This window comes from Gekko japonicus, unplaced genomic scaffold, assembly GCF_001447785.1.
Source record: "Gekko japonicus isolate JY-2015 unplaced genomic scaffold, Gekko_japonicus_V1.1 scaffold1077, whole genome shotgun sequence".
Taxonomy (NCBI): Eukaryota; Metazoa; Chordata; class Lepidosauria; order Squamata; family Gekkonidae; genus Gekko; species Gekko japonicus.
In genome coordinates this window covers 173674-190555 of record NW_015176482.1, presented here as the reverse complement: position 1 = coordinate 190555, position 16882 = coordinate 173674, and the positions used below count along the sequence as shown (strand labels likewise).

General features: G+C 46.2%; 1 protein-coding gene across 2 annotated transcripts in view; it reads left to right on the top strand.

Annotated features, from left to right (window-relative positions):
• Positions 1-719: 719 nt before the first annotated feature.
• The window catches only part of LOC107123873 (chromosome unknown open reading frame, human C15orf52), a 132865-nt gene continuing 116702 nt past the window's right edge, over positions 720-16882 (top strand). For both annotated transcript variants that reach the window (XM_015427216.1, XM_015427215.1), the window contains exon 1: positions 720-794. In XM_015427216.1, coding sequence (XP_015282702.1) covers positions 774-794 — 21 coding nt within the window. In that variant the 5' untranslated portion in view covers positions 720-773. The remainder of the gene's footprint in view (positions 795-16882) is intronic.

The window sequence follows — 16882 nt, the reverse complement described above, 5'->3', positions numbered from 1 at the left end:
TCTTGGTTGCCCTCTTCTGTACTTTTTCCAGCTCTGCAATGTCCTTATTGAGATATGGTGACCAAAAATATACACAGTATTTCAAATGAAGCCCCACTATAGATCTATACAGGAGCATTATGATATTGGGTCTTTTATGTTCAATCCATTTCCTGATAATCCCCACCATACAGTTTGCCTTTTTCACTGTTGCAGCACTCTAGCTTGACAATTATGGCAGGAGGTGGATTGATTCACTCCAACAATGGGATAAACTTGGAGGCAATGAAGAGTGAATGTTTCTTGGCACAAACTTTACCATGAAAAACTATTTGAGTTGCAGTTCACAAAATTTTTTGAACAGAAAGCTGAACTTCTCCCCATTAGCTGAAGTGCTGTATCTTTAATGTACAATATCAACCCTATGAACAGCTGCATGTTACGTTTGGTTGTTGATGTGCAAATGTGCCCTATTATACTTTTTTCCCAGAGTTTTTCTTTCTGTTGTGTTGGTTATGGAAGTAGGGAGTGAAAGGAGGTCTCGGGGAGCCGGAGAGAGGTGCATTTCCAGTTAAAGGCGAATGAAGAGTGTCGGGACTGGGGAAGACACAAGCGCTCCAATTGCCTGCCTCTGCTTTGGAATATTAGGCAGCCAGTGCTCTTGGCTGGGAGCCCAGACAGGGCTTTTGTAATCAAAACATGATCTTGTATGCTGTGCAACCAGCATTGAGAAAGGCCGACTGATGGCTCTCCTCTTGTAGCTCTGCTGTGGAATCCACCGAGCTTCACCACTGATGTCCAAAATGCACCGATCTGTGAGTGCTGCCTTTGTTGTGACTGGGAGGGGTACGGGGAATTCATTCCCACATTCAGGAAAGCCAAAAACTGACTTTAAAAAACCTGCATTGTCATTTTGGGGTATTTTGCATTTGGCCACCTGACATGAATCTGAAAGATGTGGGAAGGCAGGGGGGGAAGGTATCTTTCATATAGCAGGTTTTGGTGTTACTATGACCTCACAGGCTGATTCAGGGAGAAGGGGGAGGGGATAAATACCAGAAAGCTGGGTAATGACAGACATTTCCCATGCCAAGACAGGGAGTCTGGAGCTGCATCTGTCAGAGCAAAGAACGAGAATGTTTATTAGAGAGCTTGTGCATGGGCTGCCAGGGAGAATCACTTGCTTGGGGCCCCATCCTTGTCTTCACTCCCCCCCCCCCCGGCTTTTCTTTTGCTCTCCCAAGCCTGGCTTCTCTTTGAAATTTTTCATATTGCTGACTTTGAAAGCATGCAGGGAAATTGTGTGGGCAGACCCGTGTTCTGTGCAAAAATATTGCCTACCCAAGACTGAACAAGAGGTGAGGAAATACAGTTGAAAATCTGCATTAAGCTTCCATTAACACCTTGTTGTTTTGTTCTCTCTCACCCTGTTTCTGAGGCGTTTTAATAGAGAAATAGAGCTCTGAATGTCTGGCTCTGCCTCCCCTTCTTTCCCATTGGCCTCCCTAAAAGATCAGGCACCGCTTTCTGATTCCCAGCCATTGCATGTTTGTGCTGAAGAAGCCATTTATAACTCTGTGGTATAGTCGCTATGGCATACCGGGGGTGGGGGGTGGGGGGGACTTGGTTCCCCGTAAGAACTTTTTACACCAGAGTGGGGTGTCAGAGGGAGTCCATTTCCACCCCAAGTGGGAGCAGAGCTGGCATTCTTTCTCGTAGCCTGGCAGCAGGAACATTCTCTTGTTACGAAAAAAAAAAACGCGGGGGGGGGGGGGAATGCTGACCACGCTTCTGTGGGCTGACTACTGTACACCAGCAGGGAATCAGCATCAAGCTTAAACTGCTGCTTTGCAATTCTACTCAGTTAATTCAGTTGGACCTTTGTTGTTGTTACTGTTCTTGGGGGGGGGGGTTAGGGGGAGAATGTGTAAAAATTAGGGAGGAATGAGATTTCTTCTCTGGTCACAAATATTGGAGCTATTTCAATTAACAGCATAAAGGAGGCTGAGTTGGCCATCACTTGCTGGACAAGTTGGTCGTATCAGTTCTTCTACTACTAATACTCTACTCATACCGGTGGCATTGGAAGGTTTTGTGGGCCACATTTCTTTGGGCTAAGACAGAACACTTTTTCAAGCTTATTTATTATTATACTATTTATACACAACCTTTTGCTTGTGGCTCAAGGTGACTTACAATTCGAAGATTCAATACACACAATAAAACTCTACCCTCCCCAAAATGCCTGCCACCTAAACCCAATTAAAAACACGCAAATAAAAGGACCTTAGAGCTGGGGTTGCCACACGCTCCGGGTGGTGGCTGGAGATCTCCTGGGATTACAGCTGATCTCCGCATGACAGAGGTCAGTTCACCTGGAGAAAATGGCCACTTTGGAAGGTGGACTCTGTGGCACCATGCCCCATTGATGTCCCTCCCTTCCCCAAACCCCACCCTCCTCAGGCTCCACCCCCAAAATCTCCAGGTATTTCCAGGTCTGTAGCTACAGTGGTGCATTTAGGGGCTCCACCCCCTCAAATGTGAGGCATACCCCACAACAGCTACTGCCCCTCTCCCCTCTCCCTCCCCTCCTGTGACATTAACAGAGGCCTCCAGCTGATCGGCAGAGCACGTGGCCCACTGATCAGCTGGAGGGCCCTTTAAATCTTTGCAGCTGCTCCTCTCTCCCTCCCCTCCTCTAAGATTTAAAGGCTCCCCTTTAAACAGTGTTCTTCCAGCGGGGGCTGCCTGTGCCTGAACTCCAAGTGGCAAAATCGCTGCTTGGAGTTCAGGGAAGGTGTGTGGCTGCCCTTCTCCCCACCCTCCTCCCCCTTCCCCTCCCTTGGTGCCCCACAAAATGTCGCCATGCCCCACCAACCCAAAATTTCTGGCTATGGGGCTGGGTATTTCCTAGCCTGGAACTAGCAACACTGCTTGGAGGGGTGTCGAACTCACTGAAAATGTGTTATTTAAAGTTTAAAAAATCTTTAATTGTGTTTGTATGTGTCCTTTATAAAGTTTATATCTCTGCTACCTGGCATTACCTCTTATGACACACATGACCCGGCCCAACAAGATCTCATTTATGTCAGATCTGGCCTTCATAACAAATGAGTTCAACACCCCTGGTATAGAGCACCTCCTAAAAACCTGCAAGGATAGTGCCCCCTAGGATTACAGTCTGTTTGGAGAAAAAATGTCTCTTCTCCCTTATAAATAAAAGCCGAATGGTGGTGGCACTTCTCTAGAACATTCCACACGCTCCAAAATCAGTTCGCTCTCTGATCTGTCTATCAGAGGGTCTCCCTATTCACTGGCTGCTTTGCCTGAGTCCTGCCTCCAACATTCTAAACATTTTGCTGTTCCTCTCCCCCCCCCCCATAGTCTATTCCCTTCTGGGGAACCATTGTTGCCAATCTCCAGGTGAGGGCTGGAGATCACTCAGAATTACAACTGCTTTCCAGATGGCAGAGATCAGTTCCCCTGGAGAAAATGGTGGGCTCTGTATCCTTATATGCTGCTGAGGTGGCCCCCATATGACAGCCAATGTGACGTAGCAGTCAGGGCTTCAGAGCATGGGAGAGACTGCAGGTGTGTGTGGGGGTGGAAAGCTGAAGAGTGAGGGGAAAATAAGGGTAGGTTGATGATTGGCTGGGAAGGAGATAGGGTTGCCAACTCCAGGTGGAAAATTCCTGGAGATGTGAGGGATGGAGCTTGGAGAGGGTGAGGTTTCAGGAGGCGTGGGACCTCGGACAGGTACAAAGCCATAGACTCCACCCTCCAAACCAACTATTCCCTTATGGGGAACCATTGTTGCCAATCTCCAGGTGAGGGCTGGAGATCACTCAAAATTACAACTGTTCTTTAGGTAGCAGAGATCAGTTCCTCTGGAGAAAATGGTGGACTCAGTGTCATTATACCCTGCTGAGGTCGCCACAGCAAATTGACACTGAGTGTCCAAGGCCGGGGCACCCGCCCAGAGCCTCTTTCTAGAGGTCGTTGTATTTATTTCCACAACGGGCCTTTTTCCTAGTCCTTTAATAAAGGATCAGTGGGATGTTATTTTCCAGGTGGTATTATTTACATCTAACTCATAAAAAATGTCAACTGACAATTTCCACACATCAAGACCGATTTCTCAGTAGCCGCTGCTCCGCCCTCACGTTTCCCTTTGCCCCGATCACATTAGTCAATTTCCCACTACTTGCTGCACGGCCGCATTTTGCCCCGCAGCTTCGCCCGATTTCCTCTGCGTCTACTCAATCCCCCCCAAACAGGATTAAGTAGACATGGGGGAAATCGGGCAAAGCTGCGGGGCAAAATGCGGCCGCACAGCAAGTAGTGGGAAATTGACTAATGTGATCGGGGTAAAGAAAACGCGAGGGTGGAGCAGCGGCTAGTGAGAAATCAGTCTAAGTCTCTATTAAAGGGACAGGACACCCCCCCACTGCCTATTGGCAACCCTAGTTCCCCTTCACTTCCTCAGGGAGCCTGTCCTACAAAGTGGGAGTCACTATATAGAAAGAACAGGCTTTAGTAGATGCTACGGGCTACCGTAAGCTGGGGGATAACTAGAAGCAGACAACCAGAAGGCTACATTGGTGCATAGGGTCATATAGGGAGAGGTAGTCCTTCAGATATGTGGGCTGCTGAATCACGTCCACATTATAATTATTGTACATCAAACTACTTCCACATATTTCTCCTGTGATGAAAGCACTAGCATAGGAAAGACTTGTATGTATCAGAAACGTATTCAAATCCTTTGGATATTACAGATTGCAACTTGTCTCCTGGAGTAAAAATGATCCTGTGTCAGACTCTCAGTGAGACCAGTCTTGACTCAATATTCCTTGAAGAAGTTTATTGAAAAGATTTGGTCAACTGTAGAGGTGAACATCCTTGTCAGGACTGGCAAAACCAGAGTGGGAGGTGGAAAGTAAAGTTATATGCCCACATTCCACACACACATCACACATCAGCTTCATTAACGGTCCTGAGAGATATACGACCGAACTAGCTATTCCCAAAGTCTTATCTTCGCCCAAGGTCACTCCCATGTGAAAACCCAGGAACTCCTTGGGGGGCTGCTTGAAGAAGAGTTACAACGGCGTGGTCCTAATGCTACAGACAATCAGACTCTCACTCACTCCCCCCCAGGAAGGAATGCCATGGCAGGGAGGGCACAAGATAAGAAGCCAAGAGCTAAGCCAGATGTGCCAGCAAGCAAGCAAGAATACAAAAGCGAAACCAGCATTGACAATACAGTAAATCAATAAATCCCATTCAAGGGCCCGAGTCTGACACCTGCTTCATCTACTCAGCTGACCACAACCATTGCTTTCAGGAGCACTTGGGGCACCAGGTGGGCTTGGAGCCTACCCTGAAACAGCTGGGTGAGACTTTGGTATGACCCGGTGCCCTCACTTAGGGACCTGAGTATAACCTCTGCAATTTGCAGCAGCTCAAAAAAGGGGTCTGCAACCACGCAAATGACTGTGTCTCAGTGCTAAGAGAATGTGCTTCTTGTACAGAAGGTCTTCAGTTCGGTTCCTGCCACTTCCAGTTAAAGGATCCCATCTCCAGTGCTGGGAAAGGCCTTGTTCTGCTTGAAGCTCTAGAGAGCTACTGCCAGTCAGAGTATTTCATTCATTAATTCACATTCACATTCATGTATTCACTTGGTGCATTCCTATCCCTCCCTTCCTCCAAGATGCTTCCTCCAAGATGGCATACATGTTTTTGTAATCTTCCATTTCATTTTCACAACAACCCTATGAGGTAGGTTAGGTTAAGAAATGATGATTGGTCACCTAGTGAGTTTCATGGCAAGTAGGGTTATGAACTTGGGTTTCCCTGGTCCTAGTCTAGCACAAACCACTATATCACACTAGTAAATATTGAGTTAGATGAACTGATTGTCTGATAGTATAAGGCAGTGTCATATTTTTATGGTCTATGCATTTACAGCAGTAATGAAAAACACCACAGATATAAAAGGTGCCTTCACAGGATAGATCCCAGCTGGGATATCAACTGGTTGGTGGCTTCACATAATCTCTGAGGCAGGGGCACATTGGGAGACAAAAACTGCCCTGGAGAAGGGCCCTGCCCACCCCGATGGGGAGAGAAGGGAAGCAAAGCAGGCTTCTGGCTGCACAGGCCTGGGGCCATTCCTCACTTGGGGCTGGGGTGGCCCTGGTGGAGGGGGCAGCCCATCAAGCCATTGGCCCAGGAGCTTTGGGGGGCGGGGTTATGGAAGTCAGTGTTGTGTGTCATTTGACAAAGCCCCCAGAGCTCTATGATTTTTACCATAGAGCTTTGGAAAATTCCTCAAGCGATGCAAGAATTTTGCTCTTGCTGCTCCATTGAGCAGACTGGGAGTGGGAGGCTGCCCACTATAGCACATAGTCTGGCAACACTAGCCCACTGGGACTTTCCCCAGTGGCCTTAATTGCCAGTCTGCCCCTGCTCCAAGGTTATTATGGGGATTGCCAGACATACGAACAACACAAGATTAGATAAATGCAATAGTCTCCAAGAAGCTAGACCAAGTAAAGTAATCATCTTGGCCTACTACACTATTGAGAGCCAGTTTGGTGTAGTGGTTAAGTGTGCGGACTCTAATCTGGGAGAACTGGGTTTGATTCCCCACTTCTCCACTTGCACCTGGCTGGATGACCTTGGGCAAGCCGTAGTTCTGATAAGAGCTGTTCTTGAAAAAGAGCAGTTTCTGTCAGAGCTCTCTCAGCCCCACCCACCTCACAGGGTGTCTGTTGTGGGGAGGGGAAGGGAAAGGAGTTTGTAAGCCACTCTGAGACTCCTTTGGGTAGTGACGGGTGGGGTATAAATCCAAGCTTTTCTCTTCTTCTTCTATCATCTCTTTTCTGTAGATATACATAATAACCACCGTGTACTGGATACAGAAAGTGGCTCAGCAGACTACAGAATATCTTGCATAGGGTTGCCAGTTCCAGGTTGGGAAATATCTGGAGATTTTGGGGTGGAGCCTGAGGAGGGCAGGGCTTGGGAAGGAGAGGAACTTCAATGGGGTATAATGCCATAGAGTCCATCTTCCAAAATAGCCATTTTCTTCAGGTGAACTGATCTCGGTCACCTGGAGATCAGTTGCAATCCCAGGAGATTTCCAGCCACCACCTGGAAGTTGGCAACTCTAAATTCTTGCATAAGAGCTATAGGAGAAAACACTGTATTTCCTCTGATCCCTGCATTCATGTTCCTTGCAATATACAGTATAAAATGCTCTGGTGGCATAACTGGATCCAGAGTGGTTGGAAGGATACCAACATCATGCTAACCTTGCAAAACTTCCTCATGTGGTAATATTAATCTATCCTGCTGCACTAGCATAGGCCTGAATCAACTTGCACTACCAGCATAAACTGCAATGTTGCATTGCTGCTATGGACCTTACGATGTCCTGTTCTGTATCTATATTATTTTGGCAGTGCTGTGTCTCATGGCCAGGCCTTGTGCTTTTCATTGTGTTCAAACAATACATCAGCAGACACGGCATCCAGGGCTACTTTTGGGCAGCAACGCACAGGAACGGAGTTCCGGCTGGCTTCAGAGTTGGCCATGCCCACTACAGCCAAAACCTCTGTGTGCGTGGCTACAGAGGGAAGGCCTGGAGAGCGACTCCCCATGCCTTCCCCTGCCTGTCAAAGGGCCGGCTTGCCCGCCCTGGCAAGCCAAGGGAAGGCAGTTTAAACTGCCTCCCCTCCCCTCCAAGGGCCGGCTTGCCTGGGCTCCGCGCACCCACTTCCCTTCCCTTCAAGGGGGGGCTCCCACGGGCTCCCCGCAGCTGCAAGGCACCCTGGCAAGCTAAGGGAAGGCATGAGGGGTGTGGCCTAATATGCTAATGAGTTTCTGCTGTTGGGTGTGGTCTATTATGCTAATGAGTTCCTGCTGGGCTTTTTCTACAAAAAAAGCCCTGACGGCATCAACTATCTTGGAAAAGGCAGGTGGATTACAGATTAAACCTCCTCATTGATTAAGGTTTTCCCCAAAGGTCTTTCATAGGATTCTGCAGGAGATGTGATACGTGGAGGTGCAGAGCAGAGACTTTCCTTTTGCAATGTCTACATGGCTATTTCTGTGGACTGAGATGGTCAACACCAAAAGGTGTTGAACCTTTTGGAAAGTACGAGTACTTATTTGTAGAAGAAATCTGGTTTGGGGCTAATTCTTGAGCTGTTTTATAGCTGGATGTATTTCTCCTGTAACTGTTTTTTTACCATTTTATCACTATTTGAGTTTTGTTTTAACTATTAATTTGGGCTTAAGGTTGCCAGCCTCCAGGGGCTTAGGGTTGCCAGCCTCCAGAATTAGAGCTGACATCCAGGCTACAGCGAGAAAACTGCTGCTTTGAAGGGTGGCCTCCATGGTATTACAACCCGCTGAGGACTCTCCCCTCCCCAAACTCTGGCCTCCTCACACTCCATCCCCAAATATTGAGGAATTTTCAAACCAAGGGTATGCAAACCTCTTTGGCCTTCCTTATGACAAAAGGGGTAACGGTTTTTGTTAACAAATGCATGAATGAAGCAAATCTCGATCCGAACTTTTAGCAAAAGTTCCTTATCATAAATATTATTCCCAGTGGAAATGGAAGTTTAATTGGGGGATGTTAAAACCTTCAGGTGAATTTAAATCATTCAGTTGAATCAGTATGTAGCTTATTAATTAACACGTGGCTTTGGACATATACTGCTGTGTTTTTATTGACAGCTGCAGAAGCTGACTCCCCTGGAGTGGACTGTGGCAAGAGGTCCTGCAACGTTTACTGAATGGAATCTGATAGTATCTTGATACTTGTACCTAAAGGCCAAAAAGTTATTTTTCTCTGTGCAATATGTTTTATGCTATGCCTACCAAATTTTTATACAACAAAGTGCAAACTGTAGGTAACTGCTAAGCTGGTTAAAAATTGGAAAAAAATATTGACATGTGGCCAATAAAGAACTATCTTGCATAGTTACAAAAAGCAACAGGTTGTACTGTGAAATAATGAGCTACCTGTGCATAGATTCCCAATAGCTCTTATGGGATGTGGCTTGGCCACTGCCTTTTTGTTGCTTTGGAATGGAAAGGCGTCTGTTTCAGATTGCACCTGGTTCTGATTCCATTCCAAGCATGTAAGTGCCCAACCCTTCGCTTTCTTTCTAATTATGAATGCAGCACACTCTTGCAGACTGACAGGATGTACCAAATCCACAGGAATCCAAAATATTCTGGTCAGGTAGGTGCTAAATCTAATTTAAGACAGTTATGCAAAATTGTCTTGAAAATTCCTCATTTGGGAGAAGGTATCAGCTCACTCTGTTTGCCAGCATGATCATGGTAATTTTAAGTATGAAATATTTCATTCTTCTGTGAAATTAAGAAACCCTGCAGTACTCCTCCTCATAAGAAAAATATGCAGAGCAGGGTGAAACAGAGTCAGCATTTACTCACTTTTTTTTAAAAAAAGAGTATTTCTGGACTATGAGGAGCTTGTTGCTGAAAACATTAACTGGTTAGTTCAAATCAGTATTTGAAATCCAGCCCATTTCCCCACTGCTTTTGCCCTAAGCCAGGGGTGGCCAAACTTGGTTAACATAAGAGCCACATAGAATAAACGTCAGATGTTTGAGAGCCACAAGACATGAACAAATACCACACACATGTTTTTTATTGAAAAATATGGACATTTGCTTTTTATTAACATTAAATGAGACTGCCAAAAATAAAAATTAAAGGGGCAAAAACAGATATTGATAATGATATTTAATTTTAGATGTGGAAGGAGGGGAGAAAGAGAGAGAAAGAGAAAGAAAGGTGGAAAGAAAGTGGAAAGAAAGCAAGTAGATGGGGGAGGGAGAGAGGGAGGGAGAGGTAGAAAGAAGGCAACTTTAACTTGAAATGTGTCCTCCAAGCCTCCCCCCCCGCCCGGCTTGGAGAAGGGATTTAAAGAGATAAATGCCTTCTCCAAGCTGGCCGGGGGCCCTCCTTTAAAGTTAAAGTTGCTTTCTTTCTCTGCTCCCCCCACCTCAAGCCTACCCAGGGAGGGGAACGTGGGAGAAGGCAAACCTGGTGGAATGTTCTCTTTTACAGCTGTGGTTCTCAACCAGCAGTACATGTACCACTAGTGGGATTCAGAAGTAATCTAGGTGGAATGCAGGGTTTTCATAACAGCTATTAAGAATTTGCTGGTCCTCAGTCCCCATGTCCACTTACAATCGTGACGAGCCATCTCTTGCTGACCCTACCTGCTACGGATTAATTATACATCTGTGAACTTTTGGTGCACTACTAGAATGTCTGTAAAATGCAGAAGCATTTGGGGGCTGGGACAGTTTCTTCAAAATTGCATGTCACTTCTAATGCAAAACCAGAAGTGATGTCATCACATCAGGCAAATTGCTCTGGAACTCATCCAAACCTCTATGCTTTGACCATAGTGTTTTGGGTGAATCCTGGAATGCTATGCAGATGTAATGATGTCACTTCTGGTTCTGCAATGGAAGTGATGTCATATGTTGCTGTGACTCCAAAGAGCCATTTCTCCCACTGGCCTATCAAGTGGCAGGGAATGGGAGGCCCATGCCAGGAGGACCTGCCCCCCATCCCAACATATAAATGTCCTTCTTGGAAAAAGTGGGCTTATTTTTTGTTTCTATCATAGTGGGACCCAAATGCTTTGATACAGTGATTACTGGAATGTCAGACATGAAATGTTGAGAACCACTGTCTTACACAACTGTTAATTTATCAGAAGCACTCAAAGTCTAGGTTTAGTAATCCCTTTTGCCAGGACTTTACAGCCTTTCCTGTCTCTAGAAGAGTGTTTACCATTTCCACAGAACCATTTTTTCTTGACTCCCCCCCACAACTATCTACCACTACCATCTATTGTTTCTTAAAGTCAATGCCAGCACCAGGTTTTCCAGGGGGCCCAGAGGGAGAGGGGAAGGCATATAAACACAGGGCAGCTCCTCTTCCTCTTCTCCATCACCACCTCTCTGCTTGGTCCTGGGGTGGCCTAAAGAAGCCCAAAGAGGGTCATCCTCCACTCCTGCAGTTGCTGCTGGGTACCTACAGAACAGGAAAAAAGAGAGATGGCTTCAAAAGCCCTGCAATGATCCTTGGTCCTCTGGGGTAATCTCTCCCATTTCCATGTTTAGTGCTGGTCCTAGGAGAGGGCCTGGGACGAAGGAAAATGGTCAGCTGGTAGGCAGTGCACAAGGAAGGGGCCACTTTGGCTGATGCCACCAATATGCAAAATGTCTTCTTCCTCACCTCACCAACTGCCCCTCTGTCTGATTCTCACTCCCTTAGTAAGACCAGCTCTGGATGTCAAAATGGAAAACTGCTTCCAAGGCAGCATGGACTCTGCATCATTGCAGGGTGTGAGGAGGTTCTGTCCAGAGTTAACAAAAAAAAGCCCCACCAGTGAGAACAGCTAGGCATATTAGGTTGCTTGGTAATGTGGTATTTAGTACAACAGTAAGAGAAAGGCCTGGATCAGGGCTTGTGAGTGACACAGGGGTCTCCCATTTCACAGTGAGACAGCAACAGTCAAAGCCCCACGCTCTTGCACATGCTGGATTCCACAAGCACTGGCCTCCTCCTTTCTTCTTTTTTAAACATCATTTATTTAGCCTTTCTCCCCAATGAGGTCTCAGAGTGGCTTGCTTTGTTCTCCTGCATTCCATTCCTACCCGCCCCATTCAGTGGCCCTTCCTGTCCCCTACTGGTTATTTCGGGAACACTGTTTGACATCACAGTGCCTCAACTGACTGATGCTAGGAGCTGCTCTGCAAAAACAAACCAAAACAAAATCCCTAGTGCATTATAACATAGTTGGTGGGTAAGTCTCATTTTCAAATGAAGGATCATGCAGCTTGACAACATACTGGCATTTGAGAACCCCCTGCAATTTTAGGGTATACAAGTGCTGTTGTCTATATGCAGGATTCCTCTATAATTCCTAGTGTATTTACCAAAAGGTGTGGGAAGGCTATTCTAAAATTGCAGACATGTCCTGCCTTAAATTTTAAGGACAAAATGAAGTCAGGTTTCTCCTTTGCACGTAAGGAATAAGGCAGAACAGGTTCAGTCTCAATACGCCTACCTCAAAAACTTCCAAATTAATAAAACTAGTGGGATATGACGCTGTTAAGATGCAGATATAAAATTCAGGCTTGGTATTTGACACTTCAGAGCATGATAACTTATCCTGGTAAGGTTATTTGAAGTCCTTAGGAAGGGATTGTGTTTGAATGACTGCCAACATCTCAAACATCCCAGATATCACAGGCGGTCATAGGACAATCTGATATTAAATATAGACTCCATTATGGCATGCACATAACATGCAATAAGAAATCATTCTCCAAAAGCACATCCCTTCTAAAAGTCATACATTAATCTCTGTGTGTGTGTTTTTTTAAAAATAACATTTTTGCATTCAAAATCCAATATAATTTTTAAAAACTCGATTCCAGTGAAATTGGGTTTTAGCACCAATATTGAATTAACAGGGAACCTCATTTTCCTCTCTGGTTTTCCTCTCAGTGTTACCTAGGCTTCCATGGCAGAGGCACTTAAAAAGGTTCAGAAATGGGCAGTCAAATTATTTGGAACATCTTTCCTACAAGGAGGGCTTTTCCCCCCTGTGAGAACGCTCCAGAATGGAGGTCTGGAACCTCTTTGACAAAATTATTTATAAAATGTTTAAATGTTCATGAGTTTTCAGTATACAGATTGAAAACTTCATTTCCCTCTTGAGAGTTCCGGCACCTCTTTTTCCCTACTGAAGGACCTCTATGTAGACCACACTGTTTTGCTTATATGGAGATCTTCGTATATGGAGGTCTGTTCTTCTGAGTACTTCAGGGTGATCTTGTTGGTACTTGGCCAGCACAGCTCAGTGCACCTCAGGAATACTATGTGCAAATGTCTTTGCCACATTCCTAAATTACCTCCTCCTTGTAGCGTTGTATCTGGCTCAATGTTTGCCAGGAGCTTTCCTGGGGACAGTCAGGGCCGGCTCATCCACTAGGCAAACTAGACTTTTGCCTAGGGCGGCCAGGCTGCAGCCCCTGGAGATGGGCGCCAAAATGCCTTGCCGCCCTGCCTGCCATACACACACACACCGCTGGGAAGGCGCTCTTTAAAGACTTATAGCCAAGGCACCCTGCGCGCCGCTGGGGAATCAGGCAGGAAAAGTTCCTCCAGGCTGGGATAGTGCCCTTTAAATTTTCATGGCATCTCCTTTCTCCGTTCTCCTTCCCACCCACCCCCACCCCCACACGCCAGATGGATGGGGAAAGGTGATGCTGAAGTGGCTGCTTGGATGATCTCTTAGGCCCGTGGGGATCTGTGAAGAGCTTTGGCAGGACCGGGACGGTCTGATCTCTCTGCGTGGCATCGCCAGTTTCTTTAAATCTCGGGGGAGGTGAGGGGGTAGGGGGTGCCGCTGGAGGTGGTTGGGGCTGGGAGCGGTGTGTGCTTAAGAACGCCACTCCCATGAGTCCACGGCCAGAGTCCTTTCCCTGCTTACTGGATGAGAATCTACCCCGGGGTCTCTTTAAGGGTGCGGGTTTTGATTACCACATCGGCCGTGCCTTCCCTCGCCCTGTTTTCTCCTTCTGTTCCCCTCCCTCCCATTCACTCTTCTGGCTTTGGGGGAGACAGTCACAGTGTGGCAAGGAGGGCAGGCTCGGCTGGTCCTGGTGGTGCAGGAGCACCTGCTGTTGCCGGGGAGGGGAGGCCTGGGGTCTGAAGGGGGGGTTGACAAAACAGGGCGAGGGTCCCCGTGAGCTGGCCAGAACTTAGAAATCAGGTTGGGGAGGGAAGAACTGCGGGGCGCCTTGTAGGGGGGAGAAGGGAGGGAGTCCCCCCCCAGTGCCAGAATCAGAGCGATTCATGGAGGATAAGTCTCTCAATAGCTACTAACCATGGAGACTGAGGGGAGTGCAGAGTTTGCACAGAGGAAAGTCTTCCTTCTCTCCAGGGCCCGCCTGGAGGTTGGCAACCCCATAATTGGTGGGTGCATGGGGGGGCGCCAGAAGGTAGCCTTGCCTAGTGTACAAAAAAACCTGAAGCCAGCCCTGGGGGCAGTAATAGGTGAGAGCTGTGAGGGGGAGTTGGTCTGAGGGAGTGGTGATGTGGTGGACATTTCTTCAGGTTCCTGAGGGAGGCACGCATCAAAATGGCTCCTAGAAAGGTCCTTTACTATCATCCCATGAACATTCATAAACTCAATTGCCATGCTGGCTGTTATGAGAAATGTCTATTCAAGAGTCTTGAATTACTGATTTTTGTAACTGTCCTCAACTGTCTGCAGTCTCTTTTAACTGTGCTTTTACTTCACAACATTCAGATCCACAGCTGAGCAATCAGAGGGAGGTGGATGCAAGAGGCAGGTTTTACCTCAGAACTCTGAGCTACGCCGTTGACCAATTAAGGGGGGGGGCAAGGAGGCAGCAGCCTGCCAGGCACATGGAAAACAATTGGGGGAACACATTTTACCCAATTTTTACCCCCTTAGGAGTTGTTTCTCAGAAATCTCTTTGGAGTGTAGGTTGACATCATGGTAGGAATACACTCCCCTTATTTTGGGTTTTTTGGTGAAGGGGGTTGGCCTGGGCACTGAATTTTAGTGAGGGCAGTGATGGTTCCATCTTGGCTGGGACCCTTCCCTGTTGTTTACATCTATTTTGCCCTCCTCTCCCCTGTCCATGAAGTAGCTGGCAGTGGGAGTTGGAATATGGATTGATTATTCGCCATCTGATTGCCTTTAATGTTGTACTAATGTTTTTAATTGATTTTATCTTGTTTTATCTTTGGTTGTACATTGGCCAGAGCCCTGCAGCAGCAGGGATGGAGCAATTCATAAATACAACAATAATAATAAGAAATAATTTGTGGTGTGTGTGCAGGGCATACCCTTTTTTTCTTTACAAAAATGCTTCTCATTTATGTTACATTTAAGAAGTAGGATGCAACTATGTATTCAAAACAACATCTGAGCAATCAGATATTAAGCAAATTCATATGAACCAATTTTCTAGAACCCATATTGTGAGAAGTTAAATAACCGAATACAGGAAACCACTTTTCTACAAATTTGGGGTATATTTCCATAGTGGGTGGGAGTGTGTCTAATGCCATTGGGGAGGCTGGCCCAGCAGCATTGCTAAGGTGTTTCTGTTTGGGTGGCCTCCCTGCTGGATTAAAGTACCCTGGCCCTGCTCCTACACCTGACAGACACCTGCCTGTCTGGTGTTGGGGGGAGTGTGTTTAAAGGCATCAGGGAAGCTGGGCCAGCAGCAGTGCTAAGGTAATCCTGCTGAGCAAGTCTCCCCAATAGTTGTAAGCCATCAGAGAGGCTGGGCCAGCAGCATTACTGCACCTCACAGGCAGTTGTTGACCATTCCTGATTTCCTCAGCTGTCATTAGGTCTCTGCAGTCTCCTGTAACTGGTGTTTTTTTTAACCTCAGAACACTGAGCTCTGCAGCTGACCAATCAGAGAGTGAGGGGTGCAAGGAGGCAGCTGGCTGGCAGCCACATAGGAAGCAATGGGGGAAGCATATTTAACCCCTTTTGACCCCATTAAGGGTCGAATTTCTAAAAATTCCTTCTTAGTGAGCATCTACGTCATGGTAGGAGTGGTCTCCCCAAATTTCGTATTTCTAGGTCCATGGGTTTGGTCTGGGCATTGATTTTATGGTGAGGAGACTTCCTTTTATATATATAGATACCTAGCAGGGAGATAGAGAAACCTTTTTATTTCTCTCCCTTACAGAAGAACTTGGAGTCATCCAATGAAATAGATGACTCAGGACAGCCAAAATAATACTTCTTCACAGAAAGCATAATTAATGTAGTGATGACTTTAAAAGGGGATTAGACAAATTTATGGAGTATAGGTGTGTAAGTGGCTGTTACTTGTGATGGCTAAGGGAGATGTCTATGTTCAGAGGAAGAATGCTGTGAGCTATCCCTTGTGCCTATGGGCCATTGTGGGAAACAAGATGCTGAACTAGCTAGATCTTTCTCTACTTGTATTGGTCAGAGACACAGAGCTTACTTTTTCAATGAATGCTGATCTTAGGGTTCCCCCCCCCATTGTTTTCCATTTGGTCCTCTGGAGCATAAGGCTTTTTGCATTTGGGCTAGGAATTCCAACTTCTTTTAGGGTATTTGTTTTAAGGTATCACCCTGGTAGGAGATAAACCAATGGAAACTATTTGCAAGTTTCCATGTTCTTTCTACTGTGAAGTTTTGGTATTTGACATTTTCACTGTATGGATTTTTTAAAGTATAGTATCCGTAAGAAGCCCCGCTTCTAAATTGCTTTGAGAGCCAATTTAGCTAAGAGCACAGGATAAGTAGTTTAAATAAATCAAGATGTCATTCTATTGCAGTTTGTTTTTTTTGTCTGTAAATATTATACCTAGCTTGTTACAATCAGCGTTGTCAATATCTATTGACAAGTTGCCCTAAACAGATTGTGAAATTAGAGTTCTCTAAGACTAGACCAGGCCAAGCAGATAAGGCAAATTCACTTCTTGTGAATTTTTAAAGACCAGTGATGACAAAAACTTTTACAACCTAGAATCTGCTTCATCAATGGATTTCTCTAATCTGTTTGTCCCAATAAATGTGTTCATCTTTACAGTGCCTTGGGAGGGGGGAGGCAGGGAAGTCCTGCTCTATTGATGGAAATCTGTTCTGTCAGTGGAGATTTTATGTGGAATCCAATCCAGAGCCAGTTTGGTGTAGTGGTTAAGTGCGCGGACTCTAATCTGGGAGAACTGGGTTTGATTCCCCTCTCCTCCACTTGCACCTGGCTGGATGACCTTGGGCAAGCCATAGTTCTGGCACAGCTGT